Source organism: Cucurbita maxima, unplaced genomic scaffold (genome assembly GCF_002738345.1).
Source record: "Cucurbita maxima cultivar Rimu unplaced genomic scaffold, Cmax_1.0 Cma_Scf00001, whole genome shotgun sequence".
NCBI lineage: Eukaryota > Viridiplantae > Streptophyta > Magnoliopsida > Cucurbitales > Cucurbitaceae > Cucurbita > Cucurbita maxima.
This window is the reverse complement of record NW_019272017.1, coordinates 8,835,867-8,852,304: the sequence shown is the minus strand read 5'-3', so window position 1 is coordinate 8,852,304 and position 16,438 is coordinate 8,835,867. Positions and strand designations below refer to the sequence as shown.

The window sequence follows — 16,438 nt, the reverse complement described above, 5'->3', positions numbered from 1 at the left end:
ATAAATTTTTTTTTTTTTTTTTTTGTGACAATTATAGGGAAGTTTTAATTTTATTTGTATTATATTCAATTTATAATATATTTGGAGGAAAAAAAAATGGCATATAGAAAGGGCATTGATGGAAACGTTTGCATTCTTTAAATATCCCGCAAATAGTATGAGAGCCACATAATACCATATCTCCAAACTACACGATAATAACTCAAAATATAATTAGTCTACTCGATGTATTATTTTTATAATGTGCATATTTAATTTGTAATGTAAATCATATTTAATTAAATAATGAACTAATTAATGTGGGTAACATGTATGATAAAATAATTATACTTCAATCAACAACTCATTTCATATGGTAAATATTTAATTTGCAAATCATATTTTTCAAATAATTAATATTGGAAATAAGTAATGCGCCTAACAAGTAAAATAATAAATTAAAGCCATCGACAGTGGCAAAAATTAAAGCCATCCCCACTTCAACTGCAACAAGTAAAGAACGTGTGCAGGACCTGTATGTTCAAAATATCAATAAAAATTAAATTTATAACCATTTTAATTTTTTGATTTTATTTTTAAAAATTAAATTTATATGCATTACTTTCATTTTTTTTATTATATAAAAAAAATTAAATTAAAAAAACCATTTGAATTCTTGGTTAACTTTACCAAAGCCACAGCTGCTATCACTGACATCGCCATCATTTTGCTCTAAGCCTGCAGAAATTTGGAGACGGGAAAGTTCAGCGCGTACGCATAAAGCTTAGGGATCATCCATATCGACAGCACTCCGGCCGCCTCCGATATCTCCGCCGTCCGTCCGATCATCTTCAGAAGCGGCGCCGAAAATATTTAAACGGGAGTTAGAATCACGGCCGTTGAAAGGAGGATGACCCACGATCTTTGCATGTACAGTCCCATCATATCCAGCTGCCCGGCCCCGTACGCTTGCCCGCACAGCGTCACCAACGCGCTTCCCATTCCTAGCTGCAGTTAAAAAAATTGTATTCATATATAAATAAATAAATAAATAATATATATATATATATATTATTAATGAACAATTTGCAATGAATTGCCGAGTACGTGCCATGACGCCGAAGGAAAAGCCGGCGATGACGGAGTTCTCGATAGAGACGGCGGCGAGGGCGATGGAACTGACTTGACCGGCGAAGAGTTGAGTGATGGCGCCGAAAGAGTATTGGCAAACGGAGGTGAACACCGCCGGCGCTGCAAGATACCACAGCTTCTTTGATTCAACATAGAACTCTCTGTAGAAATCACGTGCGCTGTTGATCGGAGGTATGTCATCGGCGTCGGAAACAAAAACAGCCTTTGATTTTTTTCGGCATGATTCCGGCGAGTGGATCGGTTTGTTTTCGTCTCTCCGCGGCGAAAGAAGTGGCTGGGAAAGATCCGCCATTGGACAAAGAGATTAGGAAATTTGTGTAACGAAACTAACTAATAAAATGTGTTAATCTTATATATGGTATTTAGGAAAATTATTACTAAGTCAGTCATTAATGATCATCACATCCAATAGAATGATTAAGTTCTCATACTAACGTTAGATATGTCTGCTTGCAAAAGCATTACAGTAATAGAACGGTAATATATGGTGAATTCAAATGGGCGCAGGCGCATGGAAGCGGCCCGATCACATCCTTGAATAGCCCCTATGGTCTTCATATTCCTCCATGAATGAATCATTGAACTTCTTGAAGCTCGCCATGATTTCAGGCATGTCTTCCTCAGCAGGTAAGATGGTTGTCCTCAAATGGAACACCCTGCAAGTAAAAATCAGCCAACGCCAATGACCAAGATACAAGAAGACCTTGTAAATAGAGAGATTATAATACTATAATATCATTACCCTTCTTTCTGCCCGAAACCTGAGCCTGGAACAGTGGAGATTCCAGTGGCTTCTAAGAGCTTGAGACAGTAGAAAACATCAGGCATTTTCCCCAGCTTTTTGGCAGCCTCAATGGCTCTCGGCGGGAGGCGTATTTGTGGGAAAGAATACATGGCACCTGATAACAAATGATTGGTACTTATTCGTGTTCTTCTCCTCAGTGAAATTAAAGCAAAAATCCAAACAGTTTACCTTCTGTGAAATTGCATATCACGTTTCTACAGCTATTGAATCCATCAGTCATTATTCGTGCTCTTCTCCTCAGTGATTCAAGGATCCCCTTGCTGCAATCCCACACATGATAAAGTTCTGTTTATTTCAGGACGATTATACGATAAACGGATTCGAAACGACTAGCCATACCTTTCCCTAATATACTGATCATATGAAATATCACCAGGCTTTGGTGGGTTGACCATCAACCCCATCTTGCATACACATGAGAAAATTCAGGCATGCCAGATATAAAGGTTAAGAGAGAAAATATATAACTCACAAATATCTGAGCGGGAACGTTTGGGCTGAGTGATATAGAAGCAATCTTATATATTTCATCGACCGTCTGCAGCATCGACGATCGAATGTTACACGAGTATCATAAAAATGCTGGATGGAAACTAATAAAATTGAATGGTAATCTTATTATCAAGTAATCAAACCTTTGGAGGAATGTTGGTCATCTCGAAGTATCCGCCCCGTTGTCCACATTCTCCCCAGTATCCTTTCGACACGGTGTGGAACGAAATAAGCTGCAGCTCCTTACTAATGGGTGGACCCATATCCAGTAATACCTGAGAGATGCAGCAGATTAGAGTAGTGATTTGGAAACTAAAAAAGAAAGTTGAGACTCTAACATAACCATTTACCTTTCTAGAACTAATGAAGGGGCGTTCGTCCTGGTATACATTTTGCTGATAAACTTCATCTCCAAGTAAGACCAAGTTTTCTTGGAAACAAAATTTCAGTATCTCTATCAGATTTGCTTCACTAAGGCATTGACCAGTGGGGTTGCCAGGATTTATGATCACCATAGCTCTTACCTAACCAGAAACCAGCGTATAATACATGAGCTATCGCCATGATTTTGGCCTAAAGACTTAAAAACACTCAAATAAGTGAATGTTTGGAAATATCACTGTTTCTCATATAAATATGTAATTAGCTATGGATGCAAGATCCATTCCGATTGTGGCTATCCCTTTTGGACTTCCCCTCAAAGTTTTTAAAACGCGTTTGCTAGAGAGAGGTTTCCATGCCCTTATAAAGAATGTTTAGTTTTCCACTCCGATCGATGTGAGATCTCACAAAGATATCTCAGTTTTAAAACTTATATTCTTAATTTCTATGTTTGATATGGAAACATTGCCATACAGGATTTCACTTTCACAAATGAATATGGAAAATGCACTAACGTTAATTCCTTTGGAGCGCGCCTGAGCAACTGACTGGCGAAGGTCATTAATGTCAAGACCCCAATTTGCAGTCTCTTCTAGGTAGTATGGAACAAGAGAGCCCCCAAACAGTGCTATTGTGGCCGAGTAAAGAGGGTATTGTGGAACCGGGACCAGAATCTGATAAGACACTAAATTTAAACTTAATGTGCAAGAAGAGGGTGTAGAGAATGAAGACAAGCCATTCAAGTGACATATTTTGCAAGAAAAAGCAATCAAATGGTCATGGTCAGTCAAGAAATAATACCCCATCCCCTTCACCACGGATAATAGTATTCAATATCTGCATTACGCCTTTACTAGCGCCATCAGTGAGGTATATGAGTTCTGGATCGCTGCCATGCAAGTAATTAAAAATCAGCATTTCAAGATCATCAACCTATCTCAAACACATAAAGCTTATTGAAATTCATAGAGATATCATCTTTATCACCTTGGATAGCCATCTCGCCTTCCTATAAACTCTGCTACTTCCTTCCGAATCGCAGGAATTCCTCGGGAATCGCTGTACGCGCCTGCAAGTATTTTCGAAGGATTAAAAACAATCAATTGAATTATCTCCTTGAAGATCTGAACTTCTATGAGACTAATTTCAAGCTTTCTAAGTCAGTTGCAGTTCCAAGTTCAAGATCCAAGTAGAAAATAAAAGTAAATTGAGTGGAAAGTGGAAAGTGGACATGAGATGTAACCGCCTGAGCCCACTGCTAGCAGACATGAGGAGGCTGAGTCTGGAAGGAGTGGACACGAGGCAGTGTTTCAGCAAGGACGCTGGGCTCCGAAAGGGAGTGGATTAAAGGGTCCCACATCGATTGGAGAAGGGAACGAGTGCTAGCGAGGATGCTGGACACTGAAGAGAGGAGGATTGTGAGATCCCACATCGGTTGGGGAGGAGAATGAAACATTCTTTATAAGGGTATGGAAACCTCTCCCTATTAGACGTGTTTTAAAAACTTTTAGAGAAAACCCGAAAGGGAAAGTTCAAAAAAGACAATATCTGCTAGTGATGGGCTTAGGCTACTACGTGAGAATTGGACAAATGTGGTCGCTAATTCTAAAGCTGTGTCCTTGCTGTTACGATTTCATGACACCCCTACGCCAGCAAGATCACTCAAGGATTAAATCCTGAATCATTCTAACTTGTGCATGCATATTAACAAATTACCTAGGCCCCCGGGAGTCAATGAGAGGTAATGTTTGGCTCTTGCAATAGCATCAGCAGGAAATAATAATCCCACATTAGGATCTTCTAAGAGAAAGGGAGCTTGGCAAAGAGCGACAACCTGTTGTTGAATAAAGAGAGGCAGTGTTCATGCAGACATAGCGACAGGAGTTGCCTTCAGTCCCAAAAGGAACAAAAAGATCCGACAGCAACAAATGAAAGTGGCTGTAGTAACAAACCTGTCGTGGAAAAGTCAATGGCTTCTGTCCAAGAGCATGAGGATTCCCAACATTTGTGAAAATTATCTGCAAAAACATTAGAAATTACGAGCAATATAAATGGAAAAGTTCAAACTCAAACTATAGCCCAAGTCCACCGCTAGCAGATATTGTCCTCTTTAGGCTTTCTCTTTCGAGCTTCCCCTCAAGGTTTTTAAAACGCGTCTGCTAGGGAGAAGTTTTTACACTCTTATAAAGAGTGTTTTATTCTCCTCCCCAAACGATGTGGAATCTCACCATCCACTCCCCTTCGGGGCCCAGCGTCCTCGCTGGAACTCACTCCCTTCTCCAATCGATGTGGGACCCCCCAATCCACCCCCTTCGGGGCCCAGCGTCCTCGTTGGAACTCACTCCCTTCTCCAATCGATGTGGGACCCCCCAATCCACCCCCTTTGGGGTCGCGTCCTTGTTAACACACCGTCTCGTGTCCACCCCTTCGGGGCTCAGTCTCCTTATTGACACATCATCCGGTGTTTGGCTTTGATACCATTTGTAACGATCCAAGCCCATCACTAGCAGATATTGTCCTCTTTGAGCTTTCCCTTCTAGGCTTCCTCACAAGGTTTTTAAAACGCGTTTGCTAGAGAGAGGTTTTCACACCCTTATAAAGGGTGTTTCGTTCTCCTCCCCAACCGATGTGGGATCTCACACAAACGGTCTCAACTCAATGATTCATCAATAACAACAGATCAAAGATGAAAATCCTCCAAACTTCGAGAAGGGATAAGGAAATGACAAGTTTAATTCAAGAACTAACCAATAAATCACAGTAGGACAAAGTAATGATCAAAGGTAAAACATAAACAATTAACCAAATTCCTAAACAACTGAAGGAAGTTTTCGAGGAACTATATGATTGGATGAACATTTTATACCTTTTTCCCTTCATTCTGAAGCTCAGAAGCCCGCAGATATAGTTCTCCTCTGACAGCATACTGAGCTTTTTTCATGTTTTCATTAATCGACTCGTAGTCGAGTGCCATACGTGACATAATGATGTACTTGACTTAGCTATTACTCCAATACAGGCAAGCAAACCTAGAATTTACCAAGCTAAGAAATATCTGCCCTGAACCTGAAATTTACAATAGAGATGCAGGGATGATTAATAATGAAAGTTCTTCCTCGACTTAATAGCTAATGCAATGCATCAAGGGGATTATCCATAGCTTTGTGTTTAGTGGAGATTCAAGCAAATGAATCCACAGAAAACAGCAGAACTTCCATGGACGAACCCCATAAAGCTCTTTTGGCTGGAGAAAACAAAAAAATTGCACAATCGAAGGCATAAACAACATCCACTTTTCCAAAATCGAAAGATAAACACAATGCATAAATGTGAGCGGGTGATGAAAGGACTCGATCGGCTCAGATAAAAGAACAAACCAAAAACCTTATAGCTCTCTTGATTTTTGAAGTATCGCAAACGAAGAACAGGGCATCGACATAACCGAGGAAGAAATCCACGAACAGACAAAACATAATTGCATGATTAATCAATATAAGACAACTCCAGGATGCCGAAGATTAAGAAAAATTAAAATAGAACAGACAAAAGAAGAGGGTATTGACTAATGATCAAAACCTACCAGCGCCAGCGTTAAACTACAACATTGCGGATTCCTTAAACAAAAACGGATCATTAACGCAAATCAACACTAAAATGCAAGGAGGGAAACAAATGCTGATTAGCCAGATTGAACAGTCCCAACGAGCAGAAACAAAACTGGATGATGAATCGATAGAAGCCAAAACTCATAATTAGGGAATTAATGATTAGATAAATCGCAGGTGGGGGTTCAATAACTGACCTGTGCTCGAGCGAAGCGCTGCAGAAGAGAGGGAAAATCGCGGGCGAATGTAGCGATGTTGTACTGACACAGGGTTCGGATCCGGGTCTGAGTGCAAGATGGATATTGGGAAGGGTGCCTTATGTGGCAACCAAATTGAACGTAAGGATGCAGCAGAGCCACTGAAATTTAGATAAAGTTCTTGCAACTACTAAAATGTGGCGCAGCTTTGTACAGAAAGTCTAGTTTTTGATGGGCTGCGGAATTTTGGTGGCAGTGTTTCCTTGGCTCAATAGGCAATTAGTGGTCGGCGTTTTTTTGTAACGTAGAAAATTGATTGTGATTTAAGCCCTTGAGAAACCTGACAAAATGAAATTCACCCTTCAAATATCTTTATTAAGTTTTTTCAGTTATGTTGCTGACTACATCATTGTTGACATGAGATGTGATGTCCAAAAACAATATATATATATATATATATATATGTATGTATATATATATATATTACATAGTTATATATATATATTATATATGTATATATGAAAAAAAATCGTATTTCATATTTGAAAAATTGTTGATGTTCAAATCTTTGTCTTTATAATTTTTTTGAACGGATAATGGATAAATAGGATGCTTGTGAAAAAACTTGCATTACCATTTTAAATTTAATTAATTAATATTTTTTAAATATAATCCATCTCAGCTCCATTTACCTTACAGTTAGAGAGCCATCCAAATGCAGCAAAAATCAGCGCCAATCAAGAGAGTCACATCACCGCAAATCGCTACCTGAAGTTAATTGCGAGCGTGATCAAGAACATCGAGAATTCTTTTCAGTGGACTGTTGAAAGCGTTCCTGGGACTGATTCTTTCTGTTCAATTCAAGAATCTGCTTCTACTTCGATCCCGATACCGACGACTACTGCCTCGGCCGCCACGGCCGCTCTAGAACTGTCGCCTAAAAGCGACGCCGGAAGATCTGCCTCTTGTTCTGCTAGGCGAGACGAAGATTCTTCGAAGAAAATTGCTGCTGAGTCTGATGGAATTGAGCCACGTGATGGCATATGGAGGTTAGTTCAATTATATAGCTATATTGAGAAGAAATCTGTAGGAATATGCTTTCAATTTATGATCCAGAATTTTTTAACATGCTTTCAATTTATGGTTTCCATTTGAGACTTCAAAATGTCCCCGCAGAAAGAACGATTAAGATTGTATTGCTGCGTAGCTCAGCCCGGTGAAGTTATTTGTGTTCCTGATCGCAATGTTGAATTGTTGAGAATTTGAAAGTTCTCCAATGTTTTTAGGTTTATAGCATTTTTCACTGCGAAACAACATTGCGTATTCTGCCTTTTAATTTATGTAGCATTTTTAACGTCCTTTCAATTTAAGCATGATAAACATAAGCTGTTCGAGTTTCACAAAAGTTTATTCAAAATCAAAAGTCCTTTGGATTAATGCTTGGACAGTTCTTATATTAGGAAGTTTGAAGATGGATTACGAACATAATTATGTCCAATGCTAAAGGAATTCGTGAACAACATGTTGCCTTTCTGGCATCCTTAAGTTCCCCTGTGTGAACTTTGAGCAACTCTCCCTTATTTATTATGCACTGCTGAAAATGTTCGTCTCTTCATTGACGCCTGTTCTCTCCATCTTTCCAACTGGAAATTTTGACTAAGCTTTTACTATTGCTCGGATCTCGATTATATATATCAATTTGGAGAGGAGGGCCGACTAACTGTGTACCTTTTTGACATTCATGATGCAGATTCATTAACAAGCAGAACTTTACTTTTTAGAAGATAACTTGCTCTGCCTATTAGAATCCCTCACTTTTTTTAGTTTTTCCTCCTCTTCAGTGGCTGTTATTATTTTTTTTTTTTTGTAGGAGAGGCTTTACTTGGGTGACAATCCTTTACCATCCTTTGAAGTGGAATTCCTGCTAAAAAATAGTGTGCAATAGTTGCCAGATTCTGACAATGTAAGCTCTCGTGTTCTTACCAGGCATGTGATGTAATTGTGGGAAGAGAAGGCCGAAACGAAGCAACATCTGTTAGTAGTAGATTTCGACGGTTATAAATGATATCAGAATCAATCATGGAACGCTGGGCTAGCGAGGAGGTTGAGCCCCGAAGGGATAGATATGAGGTGGTGTGCTAGCAAGGATGATAGACTCTAAAGAGAGGTGGATTGAGGATTTCACATAGATTCGAGAAAGAAACGAGTGCTAGCGAGAATGTTGGCCCCAAAAAGAATGGATTGTGAGACTTCACATTGGTTGAGGAGAAAAACGAAGTATTGTTTATAATAGTGTGAAAATCTCACCCTATCTGACACATTTCTTAAAAGTTCGAGGAAAAAAGTTTAAAGAAGACAATAATAGTCAGTAGAAAGCTTCGATGATATGCACTGCTAAAGTTGTTTTTGAATATTTCTCTCAAAATTGCACTGTGAGCTCAGGTTAATCTAGACTTTTGTAGTGCAATTGTCGAATATATTTTAGTTTGTAATCTCTCTCTGACGTGACAGAATTTGCTGCTTTCCAGATAGCAATTGCTTTACCGGACGAGGGAGTATCGCAAAGATTTCATAAATAGCTGCAGCATTTTCCTACGGTACGTCTATTATATTTCTGCTGTTATCCTTTTGTTATTGGGGATTGGGGTCTATTTCTGGAGGAAGGACATAACGTTCCTAGAATTATCGTCATAGAAATAAAAATGCAAGCAATATAAATATGTAAAATCTTAAAAGATGTTAAAACTAAACTCAAAACTACTGGAAACTCGAGAAAAAATATAAAATTTTAAAGTTTTGTGACCAAATGAAAATTAAATCCAAAATTTAAGAGAGAAAGTGTAAAATTCTGAAGAGGGAAAATATTTTTTGTTTTCAAAATGAATTATTTTTTAGTTATTATTGTTGTATTTATATGTCTAATATTCATTTGTTGAAAGGTCTTTGACCTTTATAGTTTAAAATTATGAACTTAGTTAGTCCATACCCTCATAGCTACCTCGAAAAACAAAATGAAGGTAAAAGGAAGCGAATTTAAAAAATTAAAAGTTCAGAATAAAAAAATAGAGAAAAGAACTTAAAAATGTCGAAAGCAAAAATTCTAATTCAAAAAATTTTGTTCCATCTCTGAGATTTCTGAGTCCACATGAACGACAGAAAACATCTCTGTACAATGCATCAACTAAAAAAACAACAAAAAGAGCCAATATGAAAATTCACGATGAAACAAAAGCAAGCCAATAGCTAAAGTTAAGAAACAAAAGCTTGATCAATTAGCCCTCTCGACATGTCGACTAAAGACAACCTCTAAATCCGGAGGCTTGAAGAACTGCCTCACATTGCCATGGTTGAATTTCATAGAAGATTTTTGCTTCTTGGGGGCGGGCGGGCATTTTGAACCGGACCTGATCCGACAGTCGTCTCCTGTCGGCGTCGGCGGTTGGTCTTCTGTGTCACAGTGATCGAGTTCTTTGTGAATGGGATTCGTGTAAATAGGCACAAGAGGAGGTCGTGACTGAATTCCCGTGATGACCCATTTTCTGGGATCGAATTCGAACCCCATATGGTCTTGGAAATTCTCTGAAAATCCCATTAGTTTTGGGGGTGGTGGGGGAAGGAGAGAGATGTAGGGAAGTAATATAGAGGGGGGGAATAAGGGAATAAAGAGGGGATTGGTTTGGATAAAAGCAGAGGAATAAATAAAATTAAATGATCAAAGTTGGTGGTGCCGAGGATTTGCAAAGGAGAACATGGAAAGTGACTTTGGCCTAATTTGCTTTGCGTTGCGTTTGTTGCAGCTAAAGAGGAGTTTTTCCTCTTTTCTTTTCCCTTTTCTCTAGGAATCAAGAAACAGTGTAAAAATTTGGGAGTAAAAGGGAAGGAATAGTGACAATGCGAAATTTAGATACATGCTTTAATAGATTCCCTTCCCAGAGTGGGGAGAGAGGGAAACTCCATGAACTTAAGCTGACCTGCTTACGGGGCCGTTGACTTCAAATTTTGGATATTGTCAACTTTGAACCTAAATTCTTATAACTCTGCTTTTGATTTTCTAAAAAGCCACTTACCAATGAAGATATATTTCTTATTTATGAACTCATGATCATTCCCTAAATTAACTAACCTGGGACTCCCTCCCAACTCAACAAATTTCACCCATTAAAATCTTGTGTCTCATTCCCTGAGCCAAAACAACACCACATTTAATTAACAAAACACCAAACTCATTAATTTGCTCTGAGGTTGTTACACAATCAATCAGATATAGAAAAAGAACTCAATAAATTAAATATATCAATCACAAAAAATGAAAACTTTAACTTATTAGAATTATTAAATGAATCACCCATTCAAGTGTAGAGTTTAAATTACAGAGCTATATGAAAAGTAGTGAAATTTGCAGGAACGGTGCAAGCAAGAGTTATTTACCTAACAATAAAACAAAACAATTATATAGATATTTGGGGAAAAAGAAAAGAAAAAAAAAACCCCAGAAAAATTCAAACTAAAGAGCTCCAATTTTCAAGGTGAGTTATTCTCAAGCCGAAGGAATCTTGGAATTTGTAGGTTTCTTAACAGTGCTCCGCAAAGGAGTTTACCAAAAGCTGCTTTTTCTTCCTTATCCAGTATTCCATATTCCTCACCTTTCAGTCCAATTTCAAAATTCAAAAGCCAGTGTAAAACATGACATCCAATCCCATAGAATAATTGAGTTCTCATAATAAGGTTAGATATTATGTATGCTTGCAGAAGCTTTACAGTTTACATTATCCATAGAGAGTACATAGTGAATTCGAAGCCGATCTGATCACGCCCTTGATTAACGCCCTTCGTATTCCTCCATGAATGCATCATTGAACTTCTTGAAGCTTGCCATGATCTCAGGCATGTCTTCCTCAGCAGGTAAGATGGTTGTCCTCAAATGGAACACCCTGCAAGTAAAAATCAGCCAATGCCAATGACCAAGATACAAGAAGACACCTTGTAAATAGAGAGATTATTATATAATATAATTACCCTTCTTTCTGCCCAAAACCTGAGCCTGGAACAGTGGAGATTCCAGTGGCTTCTAAGAGCTTGAGGCAGTATAAAACATCAGGAACTTTTCCCAACTGTTTGGCAGCCTCGATCGCTCTCGGCGGGAGGCGTATTTGTGGGAATGAATACATGGCACCTGTTAACAAATACTCTTAGTCTTTTTAATCTAATATCATAGCAATGAAATTTTGGGAGGGTAGAGAAAAAGTAAAACAAAAAAAATGAAACGTTCTAACAAAAAAACAGTTTACCTTCTGTGAAATTGCAGACTACATTTTTACAGCTATTGAATCCATCAGTCATTATTCTTGCCCTTCTCCTCAGTGATTCAAGGATCCCCTTGCTACAATCCCAAAAATGATAAATGATCATAAGAAGAAACCAGACAGCCATTAAGAGGGGGATTTGATGCTAGCCATACCTTTCCCTAGAATAATGATCATAAGAAATATCACCAGGCTTGGGTGGGTTGACCATCAACCCCATCTGCAAATAAAGAAAGCAACTTTCCATATGAGAGAATTCAGGCAAGCCAAATCTAAAGGTTAAGATCAAACATATAACACATTGAGTTGACTCACAAATATCTGAGCAGGAACGTTTGGACTGAGTGATATAGAAGCAACCTTATATATTTCATCGACCGTCTGCATCATCGACGGTTCAATGTTACACAAGTATCATAAAAATGCTGGATGGAGAGTAATGAAATTGAATGGTATTCTTATTAAGTAATCAAACCTTTGGAGGAATGTTGGTCATCTCGAAGTATCCACCCCGCTGTCCACATTCTCCCCAATATCCTTTCGACACGGTGTGAAAAGAAATAAGCTGCAGTTCCTTGCTAATAGGTGGACCCATATCTAGTAATACCTGAGAGATACAACATATCATATCATCGAGTTGAAAACTGAACCGAAAAGAAAATGTTGAGAGGCTCAAACATGATGATTTTACCTTTCTCGAACTAATGAAGGGGCGTTCATCCTGGTATACGTTTTGCTGATACACCTCATCTCCAAGTAAGACCAAATTTTCTTGGAAACAGAAGTTCAGAATCTCTCTCAGATTTGCTTCACTAAGACATTGCCCAGTGGGGTTGCCAGGATTTATAATCACCATTGCTCTTACCTGACCAGAAACCAACATATAAGACACGAGTTATTGGTATGACTTTGGCCTGAAGATATAAACACACTCAAACATAAATGTCTACCGAGCTATGTATGCAAGGATCGACTAAGATACCTTAGATTCTAGATTCAAAAACCGAAAAGTAATATTCTTGGTTTCATGTTTTTATGGAAAAACTGCATACAGGATTTCGCTTTCACCAACAAATATGGTAAATATACTAACATTAATTCCTTTGGAGCGAGCCTGAGCAACTGATTGGCGAAGGTCGTTAATGTCAAGACCCCAATTTTCAGTCTCTTCTAGGTAGTATGGAACAAGAGAGCCCCCAAACAGTGCTATTGTAGCCGAGTAAAGAGGGTATTGTGGAACCGGGACCAAAATCTGATAAAGCATCAATTTAAGCTTAACATGAAGAAAGGGGGTGAAGAGAATGGGGGGAAAAGCTATTCAAGTAACATATTTTGCAAGAAAAATCAATCAAATGGTCATGGTCAGTCAAGAAATAATACCCCATCCCCTTCACCACGGATAATGGTGTTCAATATCTGCATTACACCTTTACTAGCACCGTCGGTGAGGTATATGAGTTCTGGATTGCTGTCATAACAGCAATGAACAATAAGGATTTTAAGGTCATGAATCTAAGAGCATGTTTGAAATGACTTTCTAAACGCTTTAAAAATTATAGAGATATCATCATTATCACCTTGGATAGCCATCTCGCCTTCCTATAAAGTCTGCTACTTCCTTCCTAATTGCAGGAAGTCCTCGAGAATCGCTGTAAGCACCTAGAAGTATTTTGGAAGGATAAATGCCAATCAGTTCTATGTAGCTTCTTGAAGATCCTAACTTCTATGAAACCAATTTCAGAACTTCCTCAATCAGTTGTACTTCCAAGTTCCATGCTATTACTATAGAAAATAGCATCTGAAACTAAAACTGTCCTCACTTATATGATTTCATGACACCCCTCCTCACCGGCAAGATCGTTCAACGATTAGTCCAGAATCACTCTAACTTGTGAAATCAAATTAAGAAATTACCTAGCCCTCCCGGAATCAGCGAGAGATAACTTTTGGCTCTTGCAATAGCATCAGCAGGAAATAATAATCCTACATTAGGATCTTCCAACAGAAAGGGAGCTTGACAAAGAGCAACAACCTGTAGAAGCAAGGGTTAGGTAGTATTATGGTGACCCATTGGGACAGAAGTTGACTTCGGTCACAAATGAAGCAAATAAATCGGTTGAATTACAAGTCTAGTTTATGAACTTTTATGTTCGTGTTTACTTAGTCACTGAACTTGATAAAGTGTTTAATAAGTCCTTCAACTTTCAGGGACCTATTGGATACAAAATTATTGGTTCAAAGGTTTATTAAACACTTTTAAAGTCGGAGGTCTATTAAACATAAAATTAAAAGCTCTGACACCTACTAGACACTTATAAGTTCGTGGACCTATTAGATATAAACTTGAAAGTTGATGAAACGACAAAAAGATCAAACTGCAACGACGAAGTGGCTGTAGTAACATACCTGACGTGGAAAAGTCAATGGCTTCTGTCCAAGAGCATGAGGATTCCCAACATTTGTGAAAATAATCTGCAGAAAAGTTTGAAACCATGAGCAATAGGAATATTTGGGCCAGAAAAATTGCTCTGAATGAGACTGAAACAAGAGATAGCAAGGGTGCGAGTTGAAAGTGCCACCAAAGTCCCGCTTGGCTATATAATGGGACAGCCCAGGCTCAGCTTCACGATTTTAAAACATGTCTGTTAGGGAGAGGTTTCTACACCTTTATAAGGAATGTTTCCTTTCTCTCTCCAACTGACGTGGGATCTCATAATATAAGTAGGATACAATATCTCCATTGGTATAAAGCCTTTTGGGTGAAACCAAAAGTAAAGACGTAAGAGCTTATATCTAAAATGGACAAGATCATACCGATGTGGAGATAAATGCCAAGTTTATTCCAAAAACTTATTGCAGGACAAAAGTATTGATCAAAGGTGAAACATAACCAATTAACCAAACTCCTTAAACAATCAAAGCATACCTTTTTCCCATCTTTTTGAAGCTCAGAAGCTCGCAGATACAGTTCTCCTCTCACAGCATACTGAGCCTTTTTCACATTTTCATTAATCGACTCGTAGTCTAGTGCCTTTTGTGACATGATGATTTACTTAACCTCTAGTAGCTATTACTCCAACTAAACACAATCTGCCCGGAACCTGAATTTTAGAGAAGTAAGATAAATGAGAAACCAAATGACAGAAATCTTTAAATGCTCTTAATGGTAAGCAAACATTGACCTGAAATCACAGGTTATCAAGTTTTATCGCGTTACTATTGGGAATACACACACAAAAAGAAGAACAAAAAACTCCAAACCTATCAACTTGAGTTTTAGATTAAGCATTTGAGTTTTGTGTATGCAAAGGACAGACCAAAAAGCTTATAGCTCTTTTGATTTGGGTATTCACATAAACGAGGAAGAAATCAATATACAATTAACAAACTACACAATAAACATGCAAAGAAGATAATTTACAGAAAATGGGAAGCGAAACACTCCCAAATAGAGAAAATTTTGATTCAAGTGTTTGCAAGGGGAAGAAAAAGAACTTGTTTGTTCGAGGCAAGCGCTGCAGAAGGTAGTGGAACTCGTGAGCGAGTGACACAGAATTGGGAGCAGGGGCTCAGTTTTTGTTGGCAATGAGATTGTGAACGAAACGATGCAGCAGAGCCACTGAAATTTGGAATGTGGATTTTTGCCTTAAGGAGATAAAGCTGATGCACCAAAAGTGTGGCGCAGCTTCATGCAGAAACTTCAGTTTTGATAAGAGTCCAGAAATTTGGCGGTTCTGTTACGTTGGCTCATGGTCGTATTCGGCCAATGAATCGACAAGTAGTGGCGGGTGTTTCTTTTCACACACAAAAATCAAATTCTATAATCTTCATGATCTTTAAAATAAATACTATATCAAAATTTAAATATTCTTTGTTTTTTTTTTTTTTTTTTTCATAAAATACCATTAAAGTATGAAGTTATGGTATAAACTTTTAATTTGAATGATGTGGTTTATTATGATTACATCTTTTTATGGTTGCAACGAACCCATTTTATTAGTATTATTGTAAAATTGAAAATTTGATATCGATATCAATATCGACATTAATTTTGAATGAACATCAACATTAATGTCCAAGATGTCAAATTAGGGTATGCCAATTTGTAATCCCTTACTTTGCAGTAAAGTGTGTTTATATTATCAATTTAAAACATGCTGTCAACATCATTTACAAAATTAAATTTTTTGTGTATTAATTGACATTTCTATTTGTGTCAGCGTGATAAAAGGTCACATCTCTATTTGTGTTACTTTTTTTTTAATTTATTTAACCTATATATTTTTTTAAATTTACTTATCTAATAAACATATAATTAGAATTTTGAATTTATATCCGGATCAATTATTGTTTTAAAATTTGAATTTATAAAAGATTATTTAAAAGTTACCAAATAAACACGTCGGAAAGTTCCAAAATTTATTAATAACTAATTCGTCCTTTTCCATTTTTGTAGTGTCAAAGTAAATTAATGGATTGGGAAATGAGTCGAATGACACGGAAGGGCAAAATGCAGCCGGCCTC

General features: G+C 37.7%; 2 protein-coding genes and 2 pseudogenes across 4 annotated transcripts; 1 reads left to right on the top strand and 3 right to left on the bottom strand.

The window, feature by feature from the left end:
- LOC111487818 overlaps window positions 1–1,423 on the bottom strand; it is a 3,384-nt pseudogene extending 1,961 nt beyond the window's left edge.
- A 70-nt stretch (window positions 1,424–1,493) lies between these two features.
- On the bottom strand, window positions 1,494–6,810 carry LOC111483054 (glutamate--glyoxylate aminotransferase 2-like). 2 transcript variants are annotated; one of them, XM_023129165.1, is made up of 14 exons: window positions 6,612–6,810; window positions 5,676–5,875; window positions 4,762–4,827; window positions 4,526–4,643; window positions 3,797–3,878; window positions 3,611–3,698; window positions 3,325–3,483; window positions 2,779–2,952; window positions 2,572–2,703; window positions 2,409–2,474; window positions 2,276–2,340; window positions 2,105–2,196; window positions 1,874–2,030; window positions 1,494–1,787 (listed from the first exon to the last, which is right to left on the bottom strand). In XM_023129165.1, the coding sequence occupies exons 2-14, from the start codon at window positions 5,790–5,792 to the stop codon at window positions 1,658–1,660; spliced, it is 1,446 nt and encodes a 481-aa protein (XP_022984933.1). In that variant the 5' UTR covers window positions 5,793–5,875; window positions 6,612–6,810; the 3' UTR covers window positions 1,494–1,657. The 2 variants fall into 2 exon arrangements, with proteins under 2 accessions (XP_022984933.1, XP_022984941.1); XM_023129173.1 differs by lacking the exon at window positions 6,612–6,810 and adding an exon at window positions 6,194–6,303.
- On the top strand, window positions 6,710–8,466 carry LOC111487810 (annotated as a pseudogene).
- Window positions 8,467–11,286: 2,820 nt separating this feature from the next.
- LOC111483066 (glutamate--glyoxylate aminotransferase 2-like) lies at window positions 11,287–15,707 on the bottom strand. Of its 2 annotated transcripts, none has more exons than XM_023129195.1 (14): window positions 15,336–15,707; window positions 14,841–15,015; window positions 14,321–14,386; window positions 13,829–13,946; window positions 13,492–13,573; window positions 13,295–13,382; window positions 13,008–13,166; window positions 12,606–12,779; window positions 12,390–12,521; window positions 12,230–12,295; window positions 12,070–12,134; window positions 11,900–11,991; window positions 11,628–11,784; window positions 11,287–11,542 (listed from the first exon to the last, which is right to left on the bottom strand). In XM_023129195.1, the coding sequence occupies exons 2-14, from the start codon at window positions 14,955–14,957 to the stop codon at window positions 11,431–11,433; spliced, it is 1,428 nt and encodes a 475-aa protein (XP_022984963.1). In that variant the 5' UTR covers window positions 14,958–15,015; window positions 15,336–15,707; the 3' UTR covers window positions 11,287–11,430. The 2 variants fall into 2 exon arrangements, with proteins under 2 accessions (XP_022984963.1, XP_022984955.1); XM_023129187.1 differs by having other exon boundaries at window positions 15,410–15,706.
- Between the last annotated feature and the right edge of the window lie 731 nt (window positions 15,708–16,438).